Source organism: Typha angustifolia, chromosome 10 (assembly GCF_048772165.1).
Source record: "Typha angustifolia cultivar Huaian chromosome 10, ASM4877216v1, whole genome shotgun sequence".
NCBI lineage: Eukaryota > Viridiplantae > Streptophyta > Magnoliopsida > Poales > Typhaceae > Typha > Typha angustifolia.
The window spans coordinates 163,611-189,326 of record NC_133248.1 but is presented as its reverse complement, the minus strand read 5'-3'; the positions used below and the strand labels follow the sequence as shown (position 1 = coordinate 189,326).

The window sequence follows — 25,716 nt, the reverse complement described above, 5'->3', positions numbered from 1 at the left end:
AACCAAATGAAACTGGCAACCTTAAAAGTTTCGAATAGGTTTCAACTTTCAAGACCTGGGCAAATCCCATATGTTTCATCCAAAAATAAGAAGAAAAAAGAAGCATAGAGTAACAAGGAACAGGAGGTTTCAAAAGTGTCAAATTGAAGATTTGAAGGTCTTGATAGAACTCAAAAGATCTGGGGCAACCTGACACTGAACTTCATTAATTTATAGGGCTAAATATCTTTAAAACCCTGAATTAAAGGTTTAGGGTATGTATTCAGGAAGAAAGAAACTGGAGAACAAAGAGCAAAGAACAGAAGATGATACTTCGTTGTGACAATACCATACCACACAATACATGCTGGGTGGTAAGGATTATGCCGTGTAACACTACAAATCTCTGATCTTGATGAAGCATTCCATACATCTAATGAAGTAGAAAAAGTATATTTGGACCACAATCTATAATTAAATCAGATTTACCTTCTGACGCTGTAAAGCTTTCAGAGGAGAAAGGGCCCATTTATAGAGAGGGTCATGGATGAAAACCTGCAAATAACATAGAATGTCACCTATAGAAATAAAGAGCTGAATAATCTGTAACTAGGACATCTCGAAGGATTGTAATACTTCAATAATAGTGAGAAGTGCTTCCTTATTTGTCCTCATGACAGAGAGAGTTTCCTCGCAACATCTTCTAAAAACTCCCTCGACACCGGTAACACCCATGCCATCAATGGTGTCCCTTGTGAGCCGAAATGGAACCTACCATTGTAAAGAAATATAAAAGAAATAATTTGAAGATATGTTTTCTTTGGACGAGTGCATCCAAATAATAATATAGAGAAATTATTGAGAGACATACTCTCTCAGGTGTCTTAAGCATGAGGCCTTGTTCAAAGGCAACACCAAGATCAATATGTACAACCTCTGCAGTATCTTGATCAATGAGAATGTTCATAGAATGTCGATCTCCTAGTCCTACAATATATCCAACCTGGAATAAAAATGAAAAAAACACCAGAAATGAATTCATCTTAGTGCACCATAATGCTACGCAACCTAGTGAGAATACAATCAAGTAATGTGGCACATCGGACCAGTACAGTATACATTTATCTTTGTGTGTGTATCATATACATATGTATGTGTATACATGTCTGATGAAGTTATATGTACCCACAGCAAAAGAAATCCTTTACCATTGAACTTGTTGCCACACTTCTTATATAAGATAGTCTGCTCTCAAACCAATAACCAGGCTCGAAGAATCTCTCCAGAAAGAAGTTGTGCATCACAGGCCTGATTGCGAAGGAAAAAGTTGATGAAAGCAAAATCTCCATAGCTAAATTAAAAGAAATAAAACAAGAGATCATGAGGAGACCTGAATTTCTCACAAACTTTCAGAAATGCCCTTCTCTTGTCCCTTTCCTGATAGAAAAAGGAATCAATCTTCAAGTGATGCAGAAAACATTACGCTGATTATTTATTAGTAATCTAACTAAAAGAAGATATTATAAGCAACCTCTAATCAAAATAGATGCAGCTTAGAGATATAAATGGATGATCTCCCATCCAACAGTTTTTTACCTGTTGCTATTGTCTGACTATCATTTAATTCTGTAAACAAGTTCATCAGAAAATCATGCATCTAGTGAAAGCATCCTCATTATGCTATTGTCTGACTATCATTTAATTCTGTAAACAAGTTCATCAGAAAATCATGCATCTAGCGAAAGCATCCTCATTATTATTTTACGTCATCGCAAAGATACATTCGACTACTGAAGTCGTTATGGAGGTTTCAAATGAAAGATCGACATATAGAGACTTACACTTGCCATGTACTCCCGGCATTGAAGAAATGACCAATCTCCCATCCCGTAACGTCCGTGTGCTCCACCATTTCTTGTACTAAATAAGCAGGAGAAAATGGTTGATGCATACCAAAATTGCAGATGAATGACTTCTCATATAGCATCAAGCAAATAAAGTACCTTCCCAAAAGATATTCACCAAGAGGAATAGTCCGATTGACCCATTCAACTATGCCAGCACTTGGGGTAAAGGGAACCACCTATCAAGCAGAGTAGTACTACAGTGAAATTTATGTGCATGAGCATTTAACCTTGAAAAGCTCACAAGAGAAAATATTTTAAACTCTCTCCTGCTAGCATAAAAAGTGAAAGAAAGGAAATGCCACTACAAAAAAAGGATACAAGTTTATAGATTGCTAAGTTGATTGTCCACTAAAGAAGATAAGCAAGTTAAATCTTGAGGGTAAATAAATAACTTCAACTCAAGGATTGTTGTGCCAATAGTTTATCTGTACTGATAAATTGAGATCCTGTAAATATCGAGCTTACCACTTCCCACACCACTTTCTTACTTAGCTAGGAACATTCCATTTCTAGAGGGATAATTGGAGCATTGATTGTTGGTTGCATGGACCCAGGATATAACCAAGGAAGCACTACCAAGTAGCTGGGCAGAGGTTGCATCGCCAGCTTAGCTTGTACCTGATTTCAATTTCTCCAAGAACTTGTCACCAAGTTCTAAACAGCTGACTTTAGGAATTTTTTATGACAACTAGGAGTAAGATCTTCTAGTGATTCTCCACATATTCAATTATAGCTTAAAGGAACCTGAATTCTTGATACAACCTTTCATTGGATGATGAAGGACGATGATGTAATTCTTGTTTAGAAATGTTTAATACTTTTTGGTGTATAAGCTGATAGAAAGTATGCAAACAAAAACTTTGTTAGAAGTGCAATTTGTGGAATTCTTTTCTTTTTCTGATCAATCACATCCAAAGATTTTTTTATATTTTGTTTTCAAGAAAGATAAAGAATGGTAAATATTAGGCTGCAAGTAATATTTGACGTCAAAAATGAGGAAATGCTACTGGTTTTATGCCAAGTATATATTTCTAAGTTCTAACAAAATCAAGAATTAGCATTTCAAGACTGGCATTCTACAAAATACAAGGTACAGCTCTCCATTCACAATCAAACACAAAAAAAGGAGAGGAGATGAAAGAGAAGTAGATCTGATGTCAGTATCATCAGAACTGCCTCACAGATATAACAAGTTTTTCATGGAAGATTTGGAATTAACATACAAAACTTACATCTAGAAGGTCAGAAATTGATAAAGTGATAAACTAATCTGGAGCAAGTCCTTTCCAATAATTCTGTTTTGTCCCATGGACAAATGAATTTGAATAATTGGGCATGGAGGGAACACCTAAATCGACATGCTCACATTTTCTCTAAACCACGAAGTGTTGGCAGAACACAGGTACTGGTTTTACAAAGAAAGACATCAAAATTTACAAGCTTTAAATAAGAAAAAGGATCCCCTAATGTGGACCTATCTATTATTAACAACCTAAAATAAGTAAGGCCATAGCTGCAAAAGGAAAACATGATCAGCCAAGCAAGGGGCATACATCTGTAGAAACATGAAGAACACAAGATATTCCGTATGGGTAATATGAAGAACTGGTCAGGAGATAATCATATAATATTTGACGATAAGGAATTTGAAGACACCTTGTATGTTCGTATCCTCAATCTCCTTTTCCATGTATCTCTGTGATTCTGTAGGAACATGTTTACCAGACCAAAAAATTGCTCCATGACCTGCAAAACAGGGATTTCTATAAATCCATCTAAAAACAATATAACCATCTTTTTCATGGAAGAGTTGGAATTAACATTCAAAACTTACGTCTAGAAGGTCAGAAATTTCGTCATTCTACAATTAATTGAGTCATCTTTCTTGATGATTGTTTCATCAGAAAAAATCCTTTAGAAGAATAGTTAACTAAAGATAATCTGTTATGGTGCCATGCAATAAACAGACAGTAAATGCTTCTAGTTCCCAGGCTGTTACACTAAATTATCCATAACAATAATTTCGAACCTAGGGATGAGTAAGGCCTGATGCTCAATTATGCTGGTTGTGAATAACAAGAGTGTAAGATGTATGGCATTCTAAAGCAACAAGAAGATTTCTAACCAAATAACAAATAACATGCACAATGGACATCAATTCATAAGATGCAGTATGAATGATGGTTCAAAATCATACAGCATCTTGACGTAAGTCATCATTCCCAGATTTTGCTAGCTGTCGATATTTATGACCATCCGAGCCAAAGCACTCAACTACTTTGGGAGCATTTATCCCATTCATTACCCTGAAAATAACAAAATTAACAAATAAACAACAATTTTCATACATCAATAATTGATTAAAAAGTCACATCTAACGCACATAATAGAATCAGCGAGACCCTTGAAATGTGGAAAGGACCCTTCGCCGTAATGGCAACTAGGGTCAACCGGAACAGAAGCTGTTATAACTGGAACCTGAAAGGTCAGCCAATTCAATTACTGATAGGTTAGCCAATGAAACAGAGAAAAGAGAGTTTAGGGTTTAGGGTTGGGGAGCTTTACCTGTTACAAAACTTGTTAATTACATTTTGACCCCATGAACTATAAGTTTATATCATTTCACCCCCTAAGATAAAAAGTGATCAGATGCAACCCTTACTGGAATTCCTTAAATTACTAGGATTCCACGATCCCCTAGATGTCATTAATAGAATCATAAAATTATAACTCTTCCCCTACTCAAGGATAATATGACAATGGGCATAGGTTTAACTTGATCAAAGGAAGCTATAATTCCTAAAAATACCCTCTCTCTTCTCTCATTTCTACTCCTCCCTCTTTTTCTCTTATCCCACAATCCATGTTCTCCAGGATACCAATGTCCACCACCTCATTGTCCTCCCCCTTTGCCTTTTCCTCTTCGTCCATCTCCTCCACCATGGCTCTATGGCAACTTCTTCTCCAGATACTCAACCATAGCCAACCCTTCCCCGAATTCCTTCGAAACCCACATTCAATCTTTCCCCATATCTAATATTCTCCAAATCTCCACTTTAAGAAGGGAAGAGAAGCGAGAAAGACTAGAAGGTAAAAAGGTAGGAAGAAATGAGGGTAAGAGAGAAGAAAAAATAGAGGGAAAAGGGAAGAGATTTAGCTACTTACATTTTTATAGCTATTTCTAACTGATTTTCAGTATTTTAGTGCTAGATCTATAAAAAATACTCTACAAAATGTAGGAATCAATAGGAAAATTTATTTCCCCAAAATTTTCTTCCAAATTTAAAAAAATAAAAATAAATAAATATGTCAAATTTCTTCAAATTAGTTCAAAATTGATGTAGGAGCATGTCAGATTAACTTCATAGGAGTTGATTGCAACTCAAAGTTTATACTATTGCAGCTCAATCATATTATTTATTAAATCATATTTGTACTAGATTATTGCTATACTTAAACAAAATAGGTCATTTACAATATTATCTAGAGATGAAAGGCTAATGTAAGCTTTCTATATATTCAAACAAAAAACATGTATAAAAACCTTAAAAAATATATAGAGATGTGTCAGTGGATGTGCAAGTAGGTGCGCCAGTGTGCCACTGGCATGCTAGGAAGTGTTGAGCTAGCACACCATGTGCGTGCACAACACGTGTCACTTATACGTCAATCCTTGCATTTATTTGCTTCTTCTCTTGAGGAAGTGAAAGTGGTATCGAGTCAAAATGTAATAAATCCCAAAACATCTAGAGCAAACTTTCCTGACTTGAAATAGAATTTTCTATTATGATAAAATATGCAAATCAATTGAAGGAAAAATTATGTTATGAGATGTATAAAGTACTGGTATTAGAACAGTCAAAAAGAAGGAAATACTTGATGCTCATTCAGAAATTGTAAAGAGGAAATGCAACATCAAGTGGATGCATGGTTTCTAGAATAAGAGTTAATATGCTTGGTTTTTTATACTAATTGAATAAGTGGCATAAAATAGCAAATTGGAATGTCCTTACAAGTTCAAGCTGCCTAAGGCTCCGGATTTCTCTTGGTAATGGAATTCTTTTATTAGTTTCCTGACCATAGAATGTACGGAAAATACATCAGTAATAATTAAAAATGAAAAAAATTCAGCATGTCTTGCTACTTAATGCGCATAAAGAACTTGATGCATCATATCACAGAACTCCACTAACCTCCTTTTTCGTCTCCAATTCAGCAAGCTTGATGTAAACTTCAACCAATTGTTTCATCTACAAGACGAGAACATCATCACTTTTTTCAGTCTATATAGAAGCCTCTATGTTTAGAGGATTGTTTACCATCTTCAACAATATAAGTTTCAAAGTAGAACATTATAAGGTCCAGAAAACCGATGAACCTGCCGAATCAAAGCTCCATGATGTGAAGACAGCTCATTCAAGAGATTCTCTGCAGCAAGTTTTTTATCCATATCCACAATGAAGGAACTTCGATTTCGCTGCTTGTCTTTGACACGATCACCATTTGCTAGAGCCAGAAGCTGTGACATAAAAATAGCACCAACTAATGAATAAAGAACATTGAGAGCCAAGAGGACATAAACTCAGCAGCTGAAATTTTCATTAAATGCCTAATATCCTGCAAGCAAAACTATGGCAGCAGAACTGGATACCTAATTCTTCAATGGAATAGTCATGCTTCCTTGAAGTCTGACAAGTTTGAATATTCTCACAACTATGTGAACTACACTAACCTACATTCTGTACATCTAAGAACTCCCATAAATTCTGGATCATAACAAATATAGGTTTATTCATCTTATGAAGTTGATTCTTATAGCTAAATCTTGTTCATGTATATGAAGTTGTCCTCCCCTCTAGGATTATATTGTGCATAGAATTTCTAAGCATCCTATAAATATTGATGCAGCAGAGTAAAGTAATTTTCTTCTCAGAGCTCATTAACTCAAAGATCAATAAAAATAGGAACTTTTACATATTTGTCACTGAAGACTTTCAAAATATCATAATTACCACTACATTCTTCAAAATATCCGAAATTATTGTGATCTTTCAAAAGTAACATTCCATTAGTTAAATCTAATTAATCATGATTAAAATTAAGGTTAGATTAAAAAAACTGTTTTGCCCTTGCATAAATTGTTCAAACTCTTTTCAAAGCTTCTAATATTTATACTTATACCATAATATAATGAAAAATATTTTCTTTTATGCGAAACAAAAAATAGTTGGTAAAGATTCTACACTCAACTTCAAGAAAGAAGGGTAATTTAGTCATTTACATGTCTTTGTTAACTTTAACAATAATTTATTAGGAACATTCTGTTTAAAAAGTAACCAACTAACCATAATGGCAATTCTGAAAGAGTTAAAAGAATGAATTTAGTGGTAATTATAATATTTTAAAGAATATAATGACAATTATGATAAGTTTTAAGTGGCAATTATGTAAATAAGAAAGACAAATCCCCTTTATAAACTCAGAATAAAAGAAACAACTGGAACAAAAGTATGTCATCATGATTACCTGAAAAATAGTATGATATGGATGGTCAATGGACATTTTTTTCACAAGAGAAACCAATGCAACCTGTAGATGGAGAAAATTTCTGTACTAAGGACATCTGACATTAGCTAATAAGTAAGCCAATGGGATCGTAGAATACAAACCTGGAAGTTAGTTGATCCATGAGCATCTTTTGAGCTACCAAGCCTCGAAGCAATCTGATAAACAAGTGGTATGAATTTGTATGATTGAACCTGCATATTCAATAACTAGTTACCCTTCAGCAAATCGGTGGAATATGGAATTGAATGAAGTGTACATGGGGAAAATTTCAAAATTACTTTAAAACTATTAACAGGAAAATGCAGGAAAAAACCAAAGCAAGAGAGTCACCTCCTTTATTGTCCTAATCATAGCTTTCACAACATGGTCTCTTGAAGAAAGGCTGAACCACAAGAAGACAAGCCGAAACACCTGAAGCACATTGATTTTTTCTGGCCGTCACTACTAATAACCGATGCATCTACTGGTCTAACAAAACACACTAAAGAAACATCATAGTATCAAATCACTTTGATCTAAAGCAAGCTCCTAATGGTTCTTTCAGAAGAATAAAGAGAAATGGAAGAGATATAGGGATATTGGATTGTTAATATATGAACAGAATACAAAAGCTGAAATTCTAATGCCATTGCTGTGTGCTACTTCATTGCACGAACCACTCTATTGTCTATCTATGTCAACACGGTTAATATTCTAGACAAGATGACAAAATGTTGGTTCGCACTAACTATGGATGGCCGTGTTGGTCGGTACACCTCGTGCCGACCTGTGCCGGGCTGGCACGGCTGTGCACCGTTCGGCACAGCCCTGTGCCAGTTATTGTGCCATATGAAGCCCTTTTTTTATTTTTTTTTATTTTTATCGGTCATTATCAAATCAACTAATCAAGTGATCATTTAGAAAGCTTAAATAAAATTGATGATAATGATGATAATAATGATGGTGATAGTGATAATAACGAGACTCAATCTGGTGGCGGTGATAATGAAAATGAGACATGTGTCCCTGTCACAACTTTCTCAGATAAGTAATCTTTTTACAAAAGACTTGAGTTTGTAGGTAGTAGGACATTAGGAGAGGTGAACCCACAGGATAATATGAATTCATTATAATTACCATCAAATCAATCACACCCACCAAAACTAGAACACAATTATTATACTTTATATTTACAATCTGTATATGCTTATAGTGTGTCTGTGCTTATGCTGGTGCCGTTTATTCCCGTGCATATTTAATATTTATATCATATCATAGGAGAATTATACCGAATCCGGATTCACAACTTAAGTTTTTAATCCCCCCTCTCTCTCTCTCGATCTCTCTTCTCTTTCGGGCTAGGGAGCCCGACGAAGCGATAGCAACGACGAACGGTGAGTGATGGCGACGGCAACTGCAAAGGCGAAGGTGAGTATCCCTTACTTTTTTCTCTCCTTCTCTTACAACACGGCCGACAAGTGCGTGGCATGTGTCGTGCCGGCCGGTGGTCGGCATGGTCCATGTCTGTGGCACGGCCATCGTTAGATACAACACTATAATCAAATATTCATTTTTTTCCAAGTAATGCAATATCCATAATAGTGATATCAACCAAAAATAATGAGTTGGTATTTCCTTTTATACTCTTAAAGCCAAGCTAACATGGTTAAAACCAGAACTTTTTTTAACTGAATGATTTGCAAATGTTGCCACAGACACGGAAATAAGTTACATTTTTTCATCTACTTCCTAAATGAATGAAAATCGAGAACAGCAGCCTGGAAATGTAAAATCAACACAAAAAAAAAAAGATAAATCTGCTGTCCTACTTTACTGCTTCTCTAGATTTCTTTATCTCAGGGAGGGTGTGTGAAAAGAGCAAGCCACTATGAAACATGGACCAACCCAAACATCCTTAAGATAGACTCCTTCGTGCTACTCATTAAATTTGAACTCTGAACTGTGAGCATGATGTTTCCTTACAATTTCTTTTATATTTTATACTATCAAAGATTAATAACGGTTAATTCTGAAAGCTTGTCCACACTTCAAGACATATTGAGCTAAAAAGCTCTTGCACAGTCAAAAAGAACAGAATTCTTGAAAGATGAAGTTATCACATGTCTACATGCCCAGACATAACTTTTGCTCTTACTCTAACCGTAGACTAAATTAGACTAAATCAACTGATTGAAGCAGTTGAACTGATACCACATTGATTTTTGATAAGCCATTGTCGGCAAAGTAAACTTGAACATACTCCGTAGGTTTTGATCCAACGATTGAAGCAACAGGAGTCTCATCATCACTTTTCACAATTTCCTTTCCTAGAGAGAGAGAGAGAGAGAGAGAGAGAGAGAGAGAGAGAGAGAGAGTATTTAACTGCTTAGTCATGTTTTCCAAGAGAGACTATATATTTAACAGCTTACAATCAAAATGGTCAAAGATTATTTAGGACACAGTTTCCTAGATCAAGGATCTTCAGTTACACCATCTCCGTCCTTTCTCCTTCGATATAATATTCTGTGATATTTATATTTGCACTTAGACTTAGGAATGTGAAGTATTCACAGCTAAATATTATATATAATGAAAATCAGCAGTCTAAACTAAAGCAAAACCTCTTCTCAGGAAATTTTAATCTATAAATAGTACTTGAAAAGAGAATAAAGCATAAATCCTTTCCGCTGAAAACAAGAAATTTGTTTTATGCAAGAGGTAAAGATTGCTAATACTTCATGCTTACAGAAGCACATACATACCACTCTTAGATCATATTTTCCACCTATGACAAGAGACTGCTGGTATCCTTCCAGAGCTAAACAGAGGAAATTATCCCTATCATCCTAACAAGAGGGAAAAAGAAAAAGAAACAAAAATATCATCAAATGAAGTCATACAGCTCTAAAATTCATAGGAAAAAAAATTAGGAAATGAGACATGAACTGAATGGTCATGATAAACTACTTGATGATGAAATACATGGAGGAAATGTATTATGCAAGTGAAATATCAACACTGCCCAGACTTGCTGATATGAATTGATGGTTGGTCTATATAAATTACACTTCAAATTTTATAAATAAATGTTGGGAAAAATGATCAATTTTAAATCAAATCAATTTATGGCTCAAGTAGATCTACCGTTTTGTCATGCAAAACTGCATGTGTAACACCTTATACCTGTAGCTTTTCTGCCTCTTCCCTGTCCATTGTAAGTTGTTTTTGCAGCTCTTGAATTTTTACTGAATAGTCTGTCTTTTCACCCTAAAAGGACTCCAACAGGCAATAACTTAAATAAGAAAGAAGTAATTTGGACTTTTGGAGAGAAAGCAACCGCTTAATATCAGTATCAGATAAGGCAAACAAACCATATGACAGACTATGGAAAGAAAATACTATAATATAGGTAAATAATAATATTACTTGCCTTGGAGGAACTTTTTAGCCTTTTAATCAGTGCATCCAGCTCCCTGGTCTGCATCCAATAATGGTTTAAGATTAAAAAGGAAAGAGTAAATTAACTTCCAAATGGCAAGTTAGTTTTTCTTTACCTTGTGCTTCCTCAACCGCAAAGCTGCTTGCCATTCACTAGATGCTAGTCTTTCCTCATAGCTTTTAAACAGACCATCTGTGTAATGTGCTAGATGGAAGTATGTCTGACACCGTCTGGATATAAAGTTTTTATCCACACTCTTGCTTACTTCGGTAAGTTCTACTGCATGTTTCAGATACTGCTCCAAAATAGTTCTTGAACTACATAATAGAGAAAATGTGATTCAGCCAATGCACTGTATAAATGCATTCTGTAGAAAATAGTAACTATATATTACTTGCTAGATCTAGTTTCAGCCAACCACTTTCCAACTAATCGGTAAACATTTGAGATCTCCTCTTCCTTCGGATATTTCTCTAGTATATATCTTCCAAGATTTATAGCCATATCATGCAGACCTTGAGCCCGCAATAGTTTAGCTTCTTCAAGCTGGGAGAAGTATTTGGATAGATGGACACTCAACAAGAATTACGATGAAAGATACAAAACATGGAGAATAATACTATATATGCAATCAATCAGAAGAGAAACACATTAAAGAGGAGAAGCATAAAGATTAAAAGGACTAAATCTGCTGAAGGAAAATCAAATTAAGTTTCATTTTGCTGCTTGTGTGAAGAACTATTAACATTAATGTACACAGTACATTAATGTGAAATCAAGGCATTGCGTAACGCGAAACATTAATGTGAAATCAAGGCATTGCGTAATGTGAAACATTACTGTGAACTCAAGGCATTGCATAATGTATACTAGTTCCTGTCATGGTGTCACCCCTAATATTGGATTTTACTAATACTGAGCAAAAGAAGAGAAGATGGAGGGACTGATGATATTGCACTTTCCAGATTAATACTACGACTTAGTACTTGATAGAAATTGAAAAAGAAACCTGCAAACAAAAACCAGATTCTTACAAATATTGATTTATGCAACAATCTCCTATTATAACAGAAAAAGCAGTAGCCAGATATAACAAGTGATCTTAGCTGAAGACAAAAAAATTTGCTTTTGGTGAAGAACACTACCCAAGCCATGGTATAATAATTCCAGAGAAGAACTAACGGAAATCATTCATACTATTTATGTAGTAGATTGACTGGAAGGAGAAGCAAGATCTGACATAAAATATTTATTCTAATCTATGCAACTCAGTTATTAAGTTAAATTGCACTAATTTGCTGGAAGGTGGAATGTCTAATTATGTACCCTTGCAAGAAAATAAGTATGAGAAGTAGTTTGCTGTTCTGTCTGTGTACATAGTTCCTTCAGCTCATACAATGCTGCAGCAGCCAACGAAAACCTAGTACCCTGGATTCATAAAAATGTAGGTAATAAATATCAGAAGACCATCTGAAAAAGGCTTCTGAGGAGGAATTCAAAGATGACAATGACCTTACGGAGTGTGGAAGCAGATTGCAGCAGATGTTCTTCTGTACATTCTTTGCAATCTAGAATTTGAAGAAGCACACGTCTGAAGGTAATGAATGGTTCCAATAAATCAAGGTGTAGTTGGGATTGCTTTAAAATGAAGCTCCATTCCGCATTCAAAGACTCCAGCTACAATAGAAGACTGAAGAAATCAGGTAACCAGAACAGATAACGACGAACTTTTAGCAATGAGCAAATAGTCTCCAAGTTTGAGCATAATTAATTTGATAAAAGTGCACATTCACAAAGAGGGCTGACATATCCCACTTAACAAATTGCAGCTTTTGTAGAGCATGAGTTCTAAAATTAGATTAAATATTCATCTCTATGACACCTCAGCAAGCATAGAAAGAGAGATCTCGAATGCAAGAATTTAAGTGCTAAATTAGCATCCCATGCCACCTATCCTTTTGACATATTGTTGGAGTGGAACACATGTAAGGATGTGCCTCTATTTTGTCGTTTGATTGGGTCCACCATTCACCACGACTGCTGAAGGGAAGATAGGAAAGTCTTCCTAGACAAGATGGTAGAAAAGAAAAGGGAATTACAGTTTCAAACGTAACTCTGAATATCAAAGAGGCGAACCATCAAATGGAACAGATCAAATCAGAGCAAAATATTGTGTATAAATTGTCAGGTTGGGCTGTACAATGAATCTCCTTTTACACCTGAAATGTGACACAGAAAAGGTCATCCTATTTCTGAGTGAAACGCAGAAGATACTGACTAGCTGCTCACACTTCTGCTCCATCGGACCTAAATTAGTTTCATGCAGTTGACAAGATGGTCTGTCAAGCACCAGTTGTTCTATCTGGAACATATTGTGCCAATCGCAGCACTCCAATGTAATCTCTTGGTAAGACCCAATGCATACAAAAGTATATTTAGCAGAAATATTCTTTAAGAAAGGATTATTGACTGTCAAAAGGAAAAACAATTTGGTGCACAGAAAGATCGAGAAATTGAAAGCATGTAAAATACAAGAAAAAGAAAGGGTTGATGTTCAAATTAGTTGTCTGTCATAGCGTACTGGCAAACAAATAACCACAAAATCAAGTACGATACAAGGTAAAGAGGAAGTACTTGGTATGCATGACCCTGTTGAAAGCCTACTGATGATAAGAAAAGGAAGTTTGTGAACCTGGCTCATTGCAGGAACAACAGCTTCAGGAAAAACATCATTGATTCTGTGGTAAGGTTTTGATTCTTGATGTGGATGGGCTTTCCAACGTAATTTCCAAGCCACATTAAGGTGGTCTAACATCTGCCGATAAAGAAATTGGTAAGAACTTATGGCTATAAATCAATTAAAATCGTGCAGATTATTGTTTAGGGAAAAAAAGCAATACCTGTAGTCTGATAATAGTAGAATGGATATATGTAGTACTCTCTTTGCTTGCATTAGAGATAGATAACACAAGATCCTGAAGGAAAAATCTCAGTACAATGAATTGACAAAAAAGGAGCAATATGACATGATAAATTTTTCGTAAGAGAAAGCTAATAAAATAGTCTTCTAGTACCTTCTTGGCATCTGTCAGTTTCAAATGGAACTCACCAGCATCACCCTCTTGCAAAGATTTCAGGCAACTAAACAGTAATTTAAGTAATAAGAAGATTGGATATAAAAAAACAAATCAAGATGTCAATAACTATAAGAAGAAAACACTTAATAAAATATCAGCAGCATTCAGAAAAACTGACCAAAAGTTTAAATCAACAGAACAGATGAGAACATCGACCTTCAGGAAATAAAGAGTCCTACTTAGTTCATCAAAATGGCAAATACTTGTTTATGGACCTAGTCATGCTTGTTTATTAGTTACAAAGGATGCTATAACTGAAACTTGTTAAAGATATTAGTGGATATCAAGGTTGGCCTTGCCGATGAGGAAATGGCACCCAGCATGGGGTGTGGTGTGCCACTAGCACTGCCCCGTGCCATTCGGCACACACGTGTGCTGCCTGACTGCATACCAACCACATGTCACCTAGCTCAGATCAAGTATAGGAGTCACTTTACCAAATGAAAAAAGTTGAAGTGAAAGAAGAAAGAGAATAAATAGAGGAGAATAAGGAGGACATTACAACCCTGCTAAACATGGCGTTAGATGCATAGCTTGAAAATAACGATGGTCGTGCCAGCGGCGTACCAACACGTGGCACGAGGGCTGCCTCCTAGCAGCGCTTCACTAAAGACTCTTTGTTGTCATTTGCCGCTCGTCGTCACCCATTGTGCCAGAGGTCGCCGGTCGCGACGCGGATGCCCTAGCCCTTGCTGGCTCGAGGAGGAAGATGACCTACATAGGTCAGGTCAAATTCAAATAAAAACCTAAGTTGCGGATCTCGACGACCCGACCCACTCGGGTCATCTTCCTCCTCAAGCCAGCAAGGGCTAAGGCATCCGCGTCGCGATCAGCGACCTTAGGCACGACATACGATGGCGAGGTCGACGACGACGACAAGCGACAACGAAGCACTACTAGTCTCTTCTCTTTTTCTCTACACGGCCATCCATGTTGAAAAGTACTCAAAACAAAATTAAGGTCAAGAACAAAAGAATTAAAAACAAATGAAAGTAGTAGTTTTGGAAGGAAAATTGTGAACGATGGAAGTCAAAATAAATGAGAGCCATTTGATTCTCTAAATTGCTTGCCATGCTGAGTTGTGCCCATCGGCATGAGTGTGTGTTGACCTGTGCTGATTGACATAAGTCACGTGAGGCCCGAAACAGATTTTATTGACTTGAAATGAGTTTTATTAATCCATAACAGATCCATGGCAAATCTAAAATATTCTATGTGACCCTCTTTTTTTATCATGTGACAAATATTATATATCATGTGGGGCTGTCAATCTTAAGAAGTTTGTTTTTCGCATCTTTTCCTAGACAACCTCATCTAATGAATGTGAACGTAATAAGTCAACTATTGCACTAAGTTGTACCAAAATCAGAAATCATCTTTCATATGCACGCTTGGAGAAATTGGTATATGTCACCACAATATGAGGTTATATCTATAATAATAACAGATGTTTAAGATAGAGATGAGGTAGATTTTCCCCCCTTGGATGCTGGTTTTCCTCAATATGAGGAGAATCCTATGATGAGGTGAATGCAGACTGCTGATAATCAGTAAGACCTATTGCTTAATGAGGAGGGAGATCCCCCTTGACCTTAGATTTATTGTTGAGAGTTATAGGTGTAGAGGATGGGCTATAGAGCACCCATGAGGAACTTAGATTGCTAGGAAGTATAGGATGGTCATAGGGATACTAAGGTGGAATACTAAGAAGACTCAGATTAGGAGTTTGACCAACTCATGTTAGGTCGAGCTCATCAAAGCTAGACAAAGAGTGGCCATTTAGGTAGTGAACGAGGGTGATGATCTATTAGCTGACCTAGATTTTCACGATCGGTTACTAAGCCGGATCATCTTCACGACCAATGAATCCCTTAGAAGGTTAAAATACAATTAATGATGATGAGACCAGAGATGATGATGATGACTCAATTTAAAAATTATAGCGGTGATGATAGGGGATGGGACATGCATCGTTGCTACACAAATCTTTTTAGAGAGGCATTGTGTTTACATAGGATCAAACCTAGACACGCACGACATGCAATTAATAAAAGATGGAAGAAATGAACGAAAGACTTGAGTTTATAGGTAACAGGACATTAGAGAATGTGCGCTCATAAGATGATATGAGTTTATCATCATCATTGTTATCATATCAATCACACCCATATCCACAAATTGCAAATCCCTATGATGTGCCTATGCCGATACTAGTCATTTATGCACATGTTTAATATGCATATCACATCAGATTACAATTACAAAATATATATTTGTATGAAGACTACATGAGATATTACAAAGAGCAATACTATCAGTGAATTAGTTTTGAAGATTATCGACAGTATTTGACGCAACATTCTTTTATTATTTTTGAACTGACAAATAAAGTCTTTGATCCCCCCCACTATTCTACGTTTAATTAGGTATTAGTTTTTATTATTAAACTATTATCAATTAATAAATATAATCAATCATATTATGTGTTGAATAATATTTCTATTTAACTCTTATTATATATTTAATAAAATAGGTCATTCACAAAAAATAATCTAAAGATGAACGACTCTAATGTGTACTTCTTAATATATATATTCCTAACAAAAAACTAAGGATTGACGACCGACTCAAAAGCATATCTATATACACTAAACTTTTTTTATTAAAAGTGTGTTAGGCATGTCAATGCATGCCAATAGCACGTAGGGGCATGCTGATAGGCACAACCGTTGTTGGGATGAAGATCTGCTAGCAATAATGAATTTATGAAGTGCAGCCAGAATTTATAGCAACACAATGGCATCAAGAATGTTCTAAAGACAGAAACCTGTATAAATTTTCATTGAACAGACAGCAATTTGTATCTAGTGTTGAACATGGAATACTTGCATCCGGAGTGCAAAACGAAAAATCCCAGTTTCCAGTCCTCCATGCAGCTTCATACTTCAGCATGCACCATATTTCGTAAGAAAAATAAATAGTCAGAACTCAGAACAACTAAACTACATCAGTCTCAAAACATGATTTTATTTCGAAAGTACAAAAAGGCGAGATATAAATTGATTGATACAATCAAAGAAATAAAGGACATAGGTAATATCTGGAAGAAATGAAGACCTGTATATCTGTAAGTTGTGAGTCATGTTGAAGATAGCTTTTGCGGTTGGTTAAACTTTGGCAATACACATCAAGTACATGGGTGCAACCAGTTTTCTGCAAAGACCTCATTAGCCCTTTGTGTAGTTCCCAATTTACCGTTCTTTCCTCTGTTTGGAAAGAATTTGAAGAGCCATCTCTAGACCAATTTACTGATATGTTTTCTATACATTTCATTGGAGCAGATCTTACGAGTAAGTCATAATACTCAAGAGCCTTACTCCAGTTCCCTTCATGCTCAAATCTGATAATCTGAGATGTCATCTGATGAAAACGTAAAAAAGCACAGGAATTAAGATAAGCCAGCTGAGGAAGTTATTAGATAAATAAAAGATAAAATTATAAAACTAATAGCAAAGTTCTCCAAAACAATTGGAAGATCATTGATATATTTAAAAGGAAGACATTCCATAGTTTCCGTATATCCTTTGAGTTATGAGTACATTGCCATATGGGATCAACGTGAAGCCATGCAAACTGGTGGTCATAGTGATGGTTAACAGTGATCCAGATATGGAAGATGTATTCCATGGCTTCCATATATCCTTTTAGTTAACATGAGAACATTATTTAAGGACCGTACTTCCAAGTATTAGGTATTGACCTGCAAAGTCACTATAAAAACAAATTCCTAAAAATTAAAACAAAAAAAGAATTGTTTGCATGGCGCGGCAATGTGGCTAACCTTGTGGCATGCAACCGAGGGAGCGTGTGGCTGATGGTCCAGCCAACAAGGTCGGGCTAGTTGGACGCAGTAGGCCTAGTCGTCGACGTCCCAGCACCTCTCTCTCTCTCTCTCTCTCTCTCTGTTGTCAATGTTGACCATCTCAGACAATTGCTGCCTCTATCATGCCAGACTATCATTGCCAATCCCGAACTCCTTATTTGAGACCTTGAGGATCTTGTTAGCAATGAGCTGATGTTTGGTTGACGAACGTGAGAATATGCATTTTGTGTATTCTGATTAGATAGTAAATAGTCTTATTTGTTAGTCAACTTTTCCAAACTAGGATATATTACATATTTACATATACACATATTGTTTTGGTTTTCAACATGCTTATATAATCCTATATAGAGATGATTAAAGATAAACATATTTTAATGATCTATTTGTTAGATTGATCTCGAAAATAAATATGCAAAAATATATAAATATGATTGGAGATGGATATATTATTCATACTTTATTATCGAATTGATCTCTAGTATAAGTAGGCATGTGATAGATATATGATTGCAGATTGCAATGCATTATATTTCCTTTGACTTCTTATTACGAATCCAATCTAGGAGTTTGGTTCATGTTAGTTGCTTGGTTTATTAGCTAGTTAGATTTGTTTACTTATTGCCAATAGGTTAGACAAAGCCAAATCAGACGAGGTCACCCGAGTCATTTGGTCAATTGGATAGCCTCTAGGTACTATGGAGTGCACCTGAGTTGGAGGAGGGTTGATTGATCTTCTTTCTTTCTACCTCTCTCTTCTCTTCTCTCTTCCTCGTGCCCTAGCCTTCCCGTCGACCCCTGGCCGATGCAAGCTAGACCTTTCCCTTCCTCTGTCGCGACCCTAACTCTCCTAGGAGCGACCCCTTCTCCCTCCTCGTCCTATCTCTCTCCTAAGCCGCATTCATCACCATCCTTTGCACCCCACCTTCACTCTCTTCCACCACCATTAACTGAGCTACCTTCAATCCAAACACCTAACCTAATCCTCCCCATAATCCAAGAACATAACAATGGTATCAGAGCCACGGGTTCTCCTTCACTCCTTTCCATCACCAACCAAGCTACTTTCAATCCAAACACCTAACATAATCTTCCTCGTAATCCAAGAACGTAACATCTCTTTACCATGTGAATTCCTGATATGCATGATTTATTACAATACTAAATAAATACATATGATTTATCATTTAAAAAGAAATTTATGAAATCATCATGGATTCCAGTTTTGGTCAATACCGATTCGGGGCGAAACCAGCCAATTGGCTAGTTTCGACTAGGGCATTGACTGTATCGGTTGATACCCAATCTGTTTCAGGTTAGGATCAGCCGATCCCACTTGAAACTACAGCAACTCTGTTGCAACTACAGGCTTGCTGCGGGTCGTTGCGAGAGAGAGAGATGGAAAAAGAAAGGAAAAGAGAGTGAGAGTGCGGAGAAAGAGACGGAGGTCTGCTGCAGCAGAGGGAGAGAGAGAGCAGGAAGAGAGAGAAAGAGAGAGAGAGAGAGAGAGAGAGAGAGAGAGAGAGAGAGAGTGAAAGAAAGAGGGAAAGAGAAAGAGAGTGAATGAGACAGAGGTGTTCTACAGCAGGGACAGAGAGAGTAGGAAGAAGGAGAGAGAAAGAGAGTGAGGGCGAGAGTAATGGATACAACATACTAGCAATAAGAGGGATAGAGAAGAAGAGAGATTTTGACTTTATATGTTAGTAATTGTTATTCTTATTTTCTTATATATATTTTTAAAATTTTTAAAAATTTATTAATATTTAAAATAATATTTAAAATTTTATTTAATTAAAATATAGTCTAATCCGATACGGATAGCCGATAAGGCCGAATCGTATCGTTTTTTCGGACGACCGATCTCGATATTGAGTTTCGGAACCTTGGAAATTATATAAGTAGTTAATAGTAAAACCTTGAAGATATCCGAGTAGACGGCAAGATTAGGGCTGCATTATGACTTATATTCGAGGTTAATTGAGTCTAATGCGCACAGACGATTAGACACACGTCATTCGCTAAGACATATCGAGTTATCATCATATGATTTCTATCAGCTAAATGGGTACCTTGCCTGGATGAATGTTGAAACCTTTAATAAATGACAGAATATGACTTGAGCAATTGTATAGAATAATAAACCAAATACTGGGTGTGGCTATGCTCATTGGCCTAATATGATTGTGTTATTTAGAGTTGACAATAATGACTGAGATATTAAAAAATGCATTGATTTAATTATCATTTAATATAAATGATTATCGAGTGGTTATCATGCGTCATATGTGGTTGCATTGAAAATTGCCAAAATATGGTCATGGTTGTCATACATCATGTTATTATATTTGAGGAGATTATAGTATGATTATATCACAAAAGATAAATCTATTCATTGGGCCTTTAACTCATGACCCTTTATTTATTTTTTTTCACACTCAAATAGGTAGTACTGATAGCAACTTGATATTATTGACGAGACATTTAGAGCAAAAATAAAATAAGCTAGAAGTAGTATAGAAGATAGTTTATGTGAAAATTGGGTTATACAGATGATGTATAATTATATCTTCCACTATATTAGACTGTGATTCGTAAAATACAAATTGAATTTTATTTTATTTGTATATTAGTCATAACTTGATAATTTATCATGATCTGTGTGATCCTACTATACTATGTAGTAGTCTAGTATAATTATTGTGGATTTAAATACTCATGCTAATTTATTTGAATTGTAGCAGGATTTACCACTAGGATGAATTATATGAGTACAAGTTTATTTATGTGTAACAAACCCAATTATCCTGTCACGTGTGTCCCGCGTGACGCGTGGGTGCGTGGACAAGCACGTGACCGTCGAGCGAGGGCTTTACAATCACCATGTATTTTACATTGACATATTAATAGATGAGACGTTGGTGGACATAGCAATTGAATATAATGATTCATTTATTGATTGGTATATGAAAATCACATGACGATTGATTTTTGTACTATCAGATAGACCACATGTGGGTGATGGTCTTTTGGAACCACTATTGAGATTGTGGTACGTAGTTTACATGACCATACTTTGGAATTAAGTTTGGAAGACAGCCTATTTAGGTATAATAGTTTGTGAAGAAACCTAGTTTAGTGAAGGAAAAAACTAAGGTCATTAAATTCTATGAAGTTTGAATACAAATACTGATACCAATACGACACAATACAAATACGCAGTTAGAACAAATCCTAAAAACAAGGATGCAATATCCTAAGGATGCATAGGATGTATACTTAAATAGTGACTATGGTTGTCCATGATTGTGGTTCTTGAGTTCTTCATAACCAGAAATATTTTCATGTATAAATTGCATTTTATCACAAGTGGGGTTGAAGTAAGAGACAAGCAAAAAAAAAACAAACTGAAGTAGAAGAATTGGTAACAGACAAAGTTGCTATGTAGACTTCTAAAATGGCTCGAGATAAAATATGAACAATGGACAAGGATTCATCAAACCAAGAACAAACAGCTAAGGGTTTGTTGTTACCACAAGAAAGTTCCCATTAATCATGTAATTCATATGGTAGGACAGAAATATATTGGTTGAGGAAGCTTTATCACAAGAAAAAAATGACATGTTTCCATTATATTATAACTTTGTTAACATACAGAAAATTTTTTGTGCTATTCTAACTAGACACTGAGATCTCCTACAAGTAACCAGTACAACATATGCACAAAGTACAAGAGATAAGGAGAGAAAATAAATTACTCAAAACATTATCTAAGAAGACTAGACTATATAATGAGTAGACATTGTTACAAGTAGATAACCTTATTGGACTGAATGATCCCATATATGCCATCAGGTTCATTAATTTGGGTAAATGCTGCAAGCAGTAGATCGACATGTTGAGGCAACTGGCAAAGAAAGAGGAAAGGATTGGTCATGGCATTTTAAAATGCAACAATATTTATTCTAGAAAAAGAGATAAATGATAAACTAACCAACTCTCGATGCGAGAAATCAGGGGATCCTAGTGCTAGACAATTAAAATGTTCCTCGCACCAAAGTTCTACATACATTACTGTACTGAAGTATGATGAGCAACGCTGCAAAGATAGCAACAAATGTCAAAGGAACAAAGTAAAATTTCAAGCAAAAAATAGAAAGAATGTTTTTTGCATATATACACAATTTTTTTATCTGCTTGTATATGGTAAGGCTGTTCCGCGTCCAGTTCATATAAGGGGCAAGTTATTTTCCCCCTCATGTACACAACCATATCCTCATAACATTGTGTTTTGTGTGGATGCCCCTCAAAATTTATGATACCCGTCAAAGCTAACTAACCGATAAGAAATGAAAGCATGAACCATTTAATGCAATGCCCTTATTCATTTTACATGTATACATCTTATAGCTAAAAGTATTTGTCTTTTTCCTCTTAAATAGTTCAATTTTACTCTTACTCAGAAATTAACTCTAAATTGCCAAAGAAGTAACATGAAGGTAACCTATTACAAGAACCAAGTATTTGATGTAACACATGCAAAATATGATACACACACACATGCACACACACAGGCACACATACATATAAAATGGTGTACTTGCAAATAAGGAAACTCTTAGGTATACATGTAAGAACCCTAAAGAGAAAAGCCAATCTCTCACACAAAATCTTAATAATTTGGCTATTAACTTTAGTATTCACTGTTTGCTTCTAAAGTTTCCTGATCAAGAACTTTTGCGGCATCCAACATGAACCATGCAGATGGTTGTCACTCATCGCATCTGCTCTCCCTCATCGGCATTCTACCCTTTGCCATTCACCATTATGATAAGAAATGGTTGAAGAGGAGATTAAGGTTTCAAAGATCAAATAAGAAGACAGAGGGAAGTTTATAAATTCAAGATAGACTAGGTTGGATTAAATTTAATATCGTGAAGATGAATTAGAAAAAAATTGATCGTGTTTCCAGTTGCTACCATCGGATTCAATACCATTCTCCTTTACCCTTAGTTTCAACAAAAAAAGAGAAACATTTAATTTAGATTTTAGATATATAAACTCTCAATTTTAACCAGTAGAAAATAGAGGTACATAAAATACTAGGAGCTATACTCACAAGTGCCGCTTTAGCTACCACAAGATAATCAACCGAAAGCCAGTAAACCTTTAAAAAAGAAACTTGTTAAGAGGATGTGAAATATGTTGCTGTCAATAATGTACTAAACTAGGCTGAAATGACATAAAAATTAATGATGGTAATACCTTTTTCCAAAAGGAAGTTGATAGGAGAACATTAATTTTTTGACCTTTTGATCTTTCGGATGTGCATCGAGCTTCTATAGAAGTAGAGGATCTGCTTTTCTGCAAAATGTTCAAAAAATATGCATATAATGTTCCAAATTATAGAATATATGATATTATAATTTCCTCATATTAACACATCATTACCTTAAGTGGAGTTGCAACTAAGCCAGCCCTTTCAGCAACATAAAAGGATCTGAGCTTATTTAATGCATCCAATAGCACCTGGATTGACTTCAACGAATCATTGGATTCAAGAAAAATGTTTTCCTGGACCTGCCAAAAGGATAAGTAGAGTTAGAGTATCACATGAATAGATCAAAATACATTCAAAAAGATGACATCATTTGATAAGAGATACTGAAAGTCAATCAGAAAACCTTTGTTGAAATTAAATCACAAAGGACAGCACTACAGTCAGTCTTTGCTAGGTTCACCAGCACACTAGCAAGCAAAAGCTCAGCTGCCTCGGCTTTCAACAGAACTATATTTTGACAGAGTCTAGAAATCCAATAAAAAACAGTACATTAGCATCCCATCTAGAATAATATTTAGTTGCCTAAGTTATTGCAGCAAAACATTTACCGTAAAATTGTATCATCACAGTGACTAATAAGTGCATGCACAAGAGAGCACACCCAAGTATCATAGGATTTATGTTCTGTGCGCCACAAGGAAGAATCTTCCAGCGAAACTGCATACACCAAAGACATCAAAATCATTTTCTAATTTTACCATAAGATATATACCTTAAGTTGTCATAACCAAGGATTGCCATATTGAGGCTGTGGACAAGCTTAGAACGTGCAGGGGACATGCTGTGTAAAATGCCATGTTGAACAAACTCACTCGTGCCACCTGGCACAGTGTCAGCCTCAAAGTATCAATAATCTACTTCAGGGTGGGCTCCTAATTTACTCTCCAAACTTTCCTAAGAAGTACACAGTAAAACAAAGACGAACTCCTGAAACTATCCAGCAATAAATCACAGGATCCAAAAGCATTCCCAACCGAAATATTCCAAGCTTAATAGGATACATATACAAAGTACAAACACACCAAAGATCATAAATAATAAAAAAAGACTTATAAGACTTAAATAACAGCTAAACTAGTAAACCAAAGAAACTAACCCTAAAGTTACATAATCTTCGAATTGTGTCTGTCACAACTAATTAGTACATCGACCAGAATTCAGACTACTTAAGTGTCACCAAATTAGTAACTACATCACTATCTAGGTGAAGTCACCACAATAATGGCAAATTTTCTATAACATCTTCACACAAGATATTCGACAACACCCTTACAAGACTGACAGTATATTCAATGATGGCCGTGCCAATCGGCACGGGGCATGACCGGCATGTGGCATGAACGGTGTCGCACGGCACCTCTCGTAGCAGCAACCCGCTCGCCGTCGACGTCGCCGCTCTTCGCCGATCATCCACACTCCAGCTGCTTGGACCCAATGGATCCGAAACATAAGTTTTTATTCAAACCTGACCTGACCCACCTACCTTTCTTCCTCCTCGAGCTAGGACACCGTGATGGGTGTGAACGGCTCGAGCTCAGACAATCAGCGAATAGCAGCGACAACGAGGTCGACGGCAAGCAACCAAAGGGTAGTCTCCCTCATCTTTTCCTTTTTCTCTTTTACGGCACAGCCATCCTAGGGCGTAACTATCAGTAGAAAGAACTCATCAATTATGCATCTAGATTTTGGAGCTCTGATCATGATCTTGACCAGCTTTCCCATCTCTAGCCTGAAACCTTCTAAATTGCTACCGGGCAAACTGATTGGATTCTCTTTGTTCCTTATTTCATTTTAAGCCTTAAAAATCTCAGATTAGTTATTCTTAGACTACTTGTCTTGGTCAAAGTAAAAATAATGCAACAGAATCATAAGACAGAGCATACAGCTGCATGATTTGTGAAACCAAATACTGGATAACAAGATTACAATTATAAATGAATTACTTCTGATTAGTTGTAACAACCAATTGGAAATGAAAGGAACACAGAAAGTTAAAGTGTAGTGCGCAGTATCCTAATTATCAAAACAAATAAAATAGCAAGCTCCAAATTACTGCTGATGCAATGCTGACAACAATTTCCGAGAAAATATAGAAGGCATCAAGGTAAGAAAAAAGGATGAGGAAATTCATATTTAAGAAATAACTTACCACTAGAGTTATTTCCAGAATCCAAAACTAACTTTTCAACAATTGCCAAGTTAACACCTTTGGAGTGAATCTGCATATCAAAGCAAAAGGAAACATGTGCCAAAAAGTGGAAACAAAATTTATGCCAGAAAAGGCAACCAATTGAGCAGGAGATAGAGAAAATCTGCACACAACACCACAATCAGTTGCAGATAGCAAAATTACCGCAATTAAGGACCTCTCATGAGAATCAAGGCACTGCAGCACATTCTGACCCTTCTCCGTCGAAAGAATCCCCTGAGCATGACCAACAGAAGTACACATATAATTGACTGATTCATGAATGTAAGCTAAGAAG

At 35.9% G+C, this 25,716-nt stretch overlaps 1 protein-coding gene across 4 annotated transcripts in view; it reads right to left on the bottom strand.

Moving 5' to 3' along the window:
* LOC140769008 (serine/threonine-protein kinase ATM) overlaps positions 1-25,716 on the bottom strand; it is a 61,670-nt gene that overhangs the window by 4,828 nt on the left and 31,126 nt on the right. For 3 of the 4 annotated variants that reach the window (XM_073109512.1, XM_073109513.1, XM_073109515.1), the window contains 37 exons: positions 25,584-25,655; positions 25,380-25,449; positions 23,779-23,887; positions 23,574-23,694; positions 23,341-23,469; positions 23,155-23,253; positions 23,009-23,056; positions 21,884-21,988; positions 21,710-21,796; positions 17,127-17,429; positions 16,837-16,952; positions 13,947-14,013; positions 13,773-13,847; positions 13,565-13,687; positions 12,385-12,549; positions 12,199-12,300; positions 11,267-11,418; positions 10,988-11,189; positions 10,864-10,911; positions 10,617-10,700; positions 10,196-10,279; positions 7,785-7,865; positions 7,556-7,645; positions 7,413-7,475; positions 6,265-6,405; positions 6,080-6,136; positions 5,900-5,959; positions 4,270-4,364; positions 4,084-4,192; positions 3,543-3,632; positions 1,983-2,062; positions 1,821-1,899; positions 1,370-1,416; positions 1,188-1,287; positions 851-982; positions 616-750; positions 469-534 (listed from right to left, as the gene is read on the bottom strand). In XM_073109512.1, the coding sequence (XP_072965613.1) occupies positions 469-534; positions 616-750; positions 851-982; positions 1,188-1,287; positions 1,370-1,416; positions 1,821-1,899; positions 1,983-2,062; positions 3,543-3,632; positions 4,084-4,192; positions 4,270-4,364; positions 5,900-5,959; positions 6,080-6,136; positions 6,265-6,405; positions 7,413-7,475; positions 7,556-7,645; positions 7,785-7,865; positions 10,196-10,279; positions 10,617-10,700; positions 10,864-10,911; positions 10,988-11,189; positions 11,267-11,418; positions 12,199-12,300; positions 12,385-12,549; positions 13,565-13,687; positions 13,773-13,847; positions 13,947-14,013; positions 16,837-16,952; positions 17,127-17,429; positions 21,710-21,796; positions 21,884-21,988; positions 23,009-23,056; positions 23,155-23,253; positions 23,341-23,469; positions 23,574-23,694; positions 23,779-23,887; positions 25,380-25,449; positions 25,584-25,655 (3,786 nt within the window). Of the gene's footprint in view, positions 1-468; positions 535-615; positions 751-850; positions 983-1,187; positions 1,288-1,369; positions 1,417-1,820; positions 1,900-1,982; positions 2,063-3,542; positions 3,633-4,083; positions 4,193-4,269; positions 4,365-4,451; positions 4,516-5,899; positions 5,960-6,079; positions 6,137-6,264; positions 6,406-7,412; positions 7,476-7,555; positions 7,646-7,784; positions 7,866-10,195; positions 10,280-10,616; positions 10,701-10,863; positions 10,912-10,987; positions 11,190-11,266; positions 11,419-12,198; positions 12,301-12,384; positions 12,550-13,564; positions 13,688-13,772; positions 13,848-13,946; positions 14,014-16,836; positions 16,953-17,126; positions 17,430-21,709; positions 21,797-21,883; positions 21,989-23,008; positions 23,057-23,154; positions 23,254-23,340; positions 23,470-23,573; positions 23,695-23,778; positions 23,888-25,379; positions 25,450-25,583; positions 25,656-25,716 lie in introns of those variants that run through there. The other variant, XR_012105830.1, reaches the window with a different exon arrangement.